This window comes from Meleagris gallopavo, chromosome 4 (genome assembly GCF_000146605.3).
Source record: "Meleagris gallopavo isolate NT-WF06-2002-E0010 breed Aviagen turkey brand Nicholas breeding stock chromosome 4, Turkey_5.1, whole genome shotgun sequence".
NCBI classification, from domain to species: domain Eukaryota; kingdom Metazoa; phylum Chordata; class Aves; order Galliformes; family Phasianidae; genus Meleagris; species Meleagris gallopavo.
In genome coordinates, this window is record NC_015014.2 from 17347595 (window position 1) to 17353878 (window position 6284).

At 51.2% G+C, this 6284-nt stretch overlaps 2 protein-coding genes across 2 annotated transcripts; one reads left to right on the forward strand and one right to left on the reverse strand.

The window, feature by feature from the left end:
• Nucleotides 1-124: 124 nt before the first annotated feature.
• On the forward strand, nt 125-3368 carry PRAG1 (PEAK1 related kinase activating pseudokinase 1). Its single transcript, XM_010709830.3, has 2 exons — nt 125-167; nt 274-3368. Exons 1-2 carry the CDS (start codon nt 125-127, stop codon nt 1335-1337), a joined length of 1107 nt encoding a protein of 368 aa, XP_010708132.1. The 3' UTR covers nt 1338-3368.
• Nucleotides 3369-3908: 540 nt separating this feature from the next.
• MBOAT4 (membrane bound O-acyltransferase domain containing 4) lies at nt 3909-5952 on the reverse strand. Its single transcript, XM_003205623.4, is given in 3 exon segments — nt 3909-4845; nt 5058-5264; nt 5659-5952. Coding segments are annotated over 3 exon segments (1401 nt in total). The 5' UTR covers nt 5916-5952.
• Between the last annotated feature and the right edge of the window lie 332 nt (nt 5953-6284).

Sequence of the window (6284 nt, forward strand, 5' to 3'; positions counted from 1 at the left end):
TCCTTGAGTTTGGAGCTTTATCAGTTATTTCTAAATCTGTTGTTTGCTCCTACTTTCTCCCACTTTCCTCCGGAGCTTTTTAAAATTTTTTTTTAATTATTATTATTATTTTTTACCTGTGATGATGAGTATAATTTGTTACTGGTTTTCTTCAGCCATTGATCAGGGTAGTTACTGAAGCAAGGAAGTGGAGTGTTTGAGGAGGATGTGAAAGGAACTCCAGGATGAAGGACCAGAGAAGGGTGCGGTGGGAAAAAAGTGCTGACAGATAAGACTTCTCTTTTGGTCTCTCCTCACAGATATGTAAAACCCAAGAGTCCAAGGTGGCTGCTTCATACTGCAGCCCCCCAGTGCCGGTCCACTTCAACATACAGCAGGACTGTGGGCATTTTGTGGCCTCTGTCCCCTCCAGCATGTTGCTGGCCTCCAATGTGGGGAAGAGCGTGTCTGGGGATGGCCTCCGTCCCTCCCGCACCACCAGTGAGCATGACTGTGTGGTGGTCATCACCCGTGAGGTGCCAAGCCAGACCACTGCCGACTTTGTGAGGGAGTCGGTGGCGCTGCACCAAGCCAAACCTGAGATGTACGAACGTCGGGTTTGCTTCTTGCTCCTCCAGCTCTGCAATGGCCTGGAGCATCTAAAAGAGCACGGCATCATCCATCGGGACCTGTGTCTGGAGAACCTTCTTCTTGTCCCCTGCAAGCCCCCTATGAGCTGTGCGAAAGCCAGAGATGATAGAAATTTGCCCCGCCTCATCATCAGCAATTTTTTGAAAGCTAAACAGAAGCCAGGATCTGGAGACTCCAAACTGAAGAAGAGCCAGGCCCGGCTGGCCCCGGAGATTGTGTCAGCTTCTCAGTACAAGAAGTTTGATGAGTTTCAGACTGGAATTCTCATCTATGAGCTCCTGCACCAGCCCAACCCCTTTGAGGAGAAGGTGCACCTCAAGGAGCAGGAGTACAGCCCTGAAGACCTCCCTTCTCTGCCCAGCTTGTCGATCTACTCCCGGGGGCTCCAGCAGCTGGCCCACCTGCTTCTGGAAGCAGATCCCATCAAACGCGTGCGGATCACCGAGGCCAAGCGGATGCTGCAGTGCTTGCTGTGGGGGCCACGGAAGGACCTGACCGAACAGCCCCTCAGCCACGAGGAAGCCCTCCACCAGGTGCTTCAGAACTGGGTGGACATGAAGCGTGCCCTGCTGATGATGAAGTTTGCGGAGAGGGCTGTGGACACGGAGCGGAGCGTGGAACTGGAGGACTGGCTGTGCTGCCAGTATTTGGCCTCTGCTGAGCCTGTCTCCCTCTCACACACATTAAAACTGCTGCAGCTGCTCTGACCTTGGACATGTCTCAGAGGTAGCTGAGGGCTCCTGATTGCCTTGTAGTGAAAGGTACACAGCCCCATTAAAATGTGAGAGGCTTGAATCTCGGCTGTGAACATGTGTTCATTTCCTATCCTGAGCTCTGATCGATGTAAGACATGGTTAGTACTCTGAGCACTAATTTGCGAGCAGGCAAAACTGGGAGCCTACTCCTCTAAAGGAGGACTTTTTTTTGTATGGTAAGTCTGTGGACTAATAAACTCCTGCCTTTGTGTGCATGTTTCTCATGAACAAAACGTACTTGAGTTGGTTTCTGCACATGTGGGACGATCCTTTGGTCCCTACTCAGATCACCAGAGTGGGCAGGCTGACTTACTCTTCTTGGGAGCAAAAGCAATACATATAACTCGCCTTTGTGAGGAAGAACCACAAGGGGCTTTCAAGTTGATGTGTGTTTTGACATCCATTTTGTTTCTCACTTTTACAACAAAAATCACGACTGTATAAGCTGTATTTTCTGCTGTGAGAAATGCATTGTCACCTGCCTATTACCATTTCTAGGTGCTAATACAGCATTGCCTTCCTGTCTTGAACTGCAGCCTTGTAGCTGCTCATTTGTGCAAGGATGAGAGAGCCAGGATGGGGCTGTTCACAGAGATGCAGCTGAATGCTGGGAATTACCCCTTGTAAAGTTAATGAAATGGAAAATCCCCAATTCACCTCCAAGGCCTCAGGGAAGAAAGTCAGGGCCAGGCCACTTTGCTTTCCCCATCCATCCAACACCTTTCCATCACCAGGTAACTTACCTGTCCCTTGTGTGTAGCGTTTATTTAACCCCTTAACTGTGAGATTAGCTGGCCTGGCCACAGTAGCCTTTGGTCTGAGAGGCCCTTATTACTGCTGGTGTTTGCATTACAGATGTATAGGGTGGGATGCACTGAATGTTCTTCCAACAGATGTGGCACCATGGAAGAGAGCAAAGCTGCTTAGCCCCTCCCAGCTCCTTTCCCTCCATCAAGACATACAGCAGCCACCTGGCTTTGTGGAGATGCCATGCTGCTGCTAATTTTTCAGGAAGATTTGGAGGCTAGTTTTACTCTCTTTCACTCCAGAATGAGGCAGAGATTAGCTGCCCTGCTACAGTTCTGCAGTCACTGGCTGAGGAGTAGGTTTGGGGCTTATGAAGAGAGCCCAGTATCAGCTTTGCTGAGGGAGGACATCACCAGCTGAGCTACCCCCAGCTCAGCTGAAAACAAGGAGATATTTATTCAAGCTGAAAATGAGGAGAAAGCTTTCCATCAGCCTCACTTCACTTCCAGCTCTAGCCTGCTCTCTTGTGGGAATTTTAATTCCCCAGGGTTTTTGACACATTGTACACTTTCTGTGAATCTTCTCCAGGCTTCTCACCTGGATTTTTTTAATCTATTTGGCTGTGGTTACTGCTGATGGGAGGGGATGGTTCCTTGGCTGGGCACCCATTTGCAATGAATTTCCCCCAACCCCCTTAGGGAGGAAGTCTTGCACGTCCCTGCCTGCTGAAAGAATGTGGGATGACTCCAACTGTGACTGTCGGGGATTTTTTTATGTACTGGCTTTCTTGTGCTTGACTCTTCCATACACTTCTCTCCAATAGGCAGCATGAACCTTCTTGCTTGGGAACCACTGTCCTGTGGACCATCCTTCATGCTTTACCCTGGAAAGTCTGGCCCCAGTCTGCTGCATGTGATCTTTTAACAGTTGTGCTGGCAAAGGGAGATAGATAATATATGTGGCAAGTGGCTTGCAAGGCTCAGCTGAGTGCTCAGCAGGACCCAAACATCCAGCTAGCCCACATAAAGCAAGATCATTTTGCATGCTGAGTTTAGTAACAAATGTCCACCCTGATGTAAGTATTGCTGTGAGGTCTGCATGGTGTAGGATTTGAACCTGATTGTAATGCTTTCACTTGAGTTGGGGTGTTTGAGACTGCTTCTGGTATTGATCCTGGTTCCCTGCAGCAGCATCTCCCATACATCAGAGGCCAACAACAGTCTTGTAACGTTTTCAGCTGTATTCTGCTGACATCAAATGATTGGTTTCATGCTTTCATATAAACAAAAACTCTTAAATCTACATTTTCCTAGTATCTTTCCCTCTGATACATCACGCTTTTCTCCGGCCTAAAATGTATCAGGGAAAGTGTGAAGGGACACCTGCTGGAGAAGCACAGCAAGCCCATGCCTTCCAGTTGTGCTGCTGGGTGGTAGGGAAAGGAATGTTGTTCGTCCTGTGCTGACCCCACATAGACTGCCAGCTCCTTTTCCTGTGTCCAGGCTCCCACTGGTTCTTGGGTACAAGAAAGCTGATAAGGTGTGGCTCCCTCCACATACCTGTGATCCCAGCGGAGGACAAGCTCCCAGGAGGTAGACACTGTTGCTGACAAATGCACATTTGCAGTACAGATGAGTTTGGTGGCAAGGCTGCCTACTTTCCACATGAAATGAGGCTGAGACCTGGTTAGTGGGCATGGTGGGGACAAGTTGATAATTGGACTGAGTGTCTTAGTGGTCTTTCCCACATTTACAATTCTATCTGCAGGGACATCCTCTAGCCAGTCAATCGAGTTAGACCAGGACAAGCTCAGATCTGCTTTGGTTTCTGAGCAAACAGCAGCAGCAGCAGCACGAGGCCATAAGTGAGGGGAAGGATACTGTTGTAGGATGTCCAGAGTAGACAGAGCATGGAGAAGTTCTCCGTCTCCACAGCCATTTGGATGTAGGCAATGATGAGCTGTGTGAAGACCCAAGTTGTGCCACGATAGAAGAGCTTTGCAACACAGGAGGTGGCCAGGGAGCTGAGGAAGGGATGGATTCGATAGTCAGCTTCTACCATGATGGCCCAGCACAGGAAACCAAAGATTTGGCCCGGCCGAAGGCCGTGCCACCATGCAGAGAAGGCAAAAGTGGCAAGGAGTGGCTGAGCTGGGCAGCGCTGGAAGACCAGCCTCCTCAGCCAGAGGGATGTACTCTTGTTCCATGTTCTCGAGAAGACAGCCAGGCGATGTGTGGTTTCCAGTGTCCAAAGGTCATGGCCAGAAAGGTCTCCCTGCTCCACTGCTGCCGCAAAGCCTGCTGCCTCCAGGAGGGCCTCATCCAGCACCCACTGCGAGTAGTATGCCAGTCTGAAGAGCAAGGCCTGTGCCCACATGTGGCCCATGCTGGCCCAGCCCTGCATGCAGGGCAGCCAGCCCTCCAGCCATGCACGCAGCACCTGCAGCACCAGCACCCCGAGGTACCTCCAGCCCACAGCCCGCAGCGGGCAGGGGACGGCCCCCAGAGACATGACCTGGGCCTGAAACTTGCTGAAGGAGCACAGTGGACCTCCAAGGAGGGCTGGGAAGAAGAGCAGGTAGCTACACAGAGGCAAGGCTCTCTGCAACAGCCCCTGGCCAGGCTGTGGCAGCACGGTCCCTTCATGGATGTCCAGGGCCAGAGATGTCACCTTCTGAGTGAGCAGCATGATTGCAGAGAGGGTGACAGCTGGCCTGGAAGGAGAGGGCACCTGAGCGCTACTGAGAGACTCTCAAAGGGTGGGCATGAGCATGCATGTCCCACCTTCCCCTGTCATGCCCACAGAGAGCTACAGCAGCTGAGGGAGGCCCAGGGGGACTGACTGCTATGAAGCAGCATTTCATGCAATTCCTCTCAAAGCAATTGGGAGGGTGGAAGAGGGAGGGAAGCAATGCTGGAGGGTTACCTGGTGTCCTGTGGCTCCAGCACCAGGCCCAGGTGGCAGAGTGTCTGCCAGCACATCTGGAGGCTGAAGACACAGGTATGGACATAAGCCGGACTGACCAAGAGGAGCATGAGCACGGAGCCGACAGCAGGGATGAGAAGCAGCGTGGCGTAACTGCCCATGGCTGTGCCTGCAAGGAGACATCCTCCAGCAAGGAGGAAGATGTACCTAGAAGAGACCAGATGCCCTTTGGACAACTTTGGGAAAAATGTAGCTTGGAGTTCCTGCTCTGGTGTTAGTAGTACAGTGTAGTATGAAACGTGCAGTCTCCACAGGGCCACAATGGGGCAAGGCAAAGCAGGTCCTGCCTGGCCTGCAGATCCTATCCATGTCACACTAGAGGTAGTCCCAATTCCTTGCTCTGCTCTTCTTGCCTGTGTGCTCATTCTGGTAAACCCACCTCTTGCAATGCAAGAGAGCCTAGCCTGGCTATTGTAGCTTTACCCACCCTGAACTGGCCCTTCTGCACAAAGAGGGGACTGGGGACAGCCAGGAAAGACCCAGAAAGTACCCATGGACACAAACTGCCCTTGGTATGGCAGAAGGGATGGAGACCACGTACCGGGAAATCAGAGAAAGTTGCCCCAAAGCACAGAGGTAATGGAAGAGAGCAGCGAAGAGGAAAGCTGCCAGCTGGTACCAGGCTGCAGGGAGAAGGATGAGCAGGTCTGCCCAGCGCATTGAGAACCTTGCTTCTTCCAGTCCCTGGAGAAGGGACTGAGCCAAGGGCTCTGGTTCATATGCGGCAGGACCATGGCACAAAAAGAAGAGAGCCATGGAAACAAAGGTATCTACAGGAAGAGGAATGTGTTTTCCCATTCACTAGTGTTGGCTCCTTGAAGCACCTCTGTCCCAAGGTTTGTGTGTAGGTGGAAAAGTTTGGGGTTGGTTATTTACTCTGCCAGACGCCTGGGCCATTACCACATGCTTTGAAGGCAGCAGGAGCCAGGAGAGAGATAAGAGCCTTTTTAAGCTGCCAAATGTGTCATGCTGGGATGCACTTCAGAGCAAAATCCTCAGGTATATCCTGGCTTAGCCCTTTCTCTTGGCTACTTCTCAGTTCAGCCCTTTATGGAAAGCTGTGGTTCTTTCCAGCTCTGGCTGGGAAACTGAATGGATTTCTGCTTTATTTTAGGCATGTGAAGAGTGTTACTGCAAAGAGAAATACCTTGGAATTTCCCACTGGAA

What these genes read in the sequence shown, in the direction of transcription:
- PRAG1 (XM_010709830.3), top strand. Translation starts at nt 125, where the DNA reads ATGAGTATAATTTGTTACTGGTTTTCTTCAGCCATTGATCAGG. An exon ending in TTCTTCAGCCATTGATCAGG is followed by an intron (nt 168 to 273) that starts GTAGTTACTGAA and finishes CTGACAGATAAG; the next exon opens with ACTTCTCTTTTGGTCTCTCC.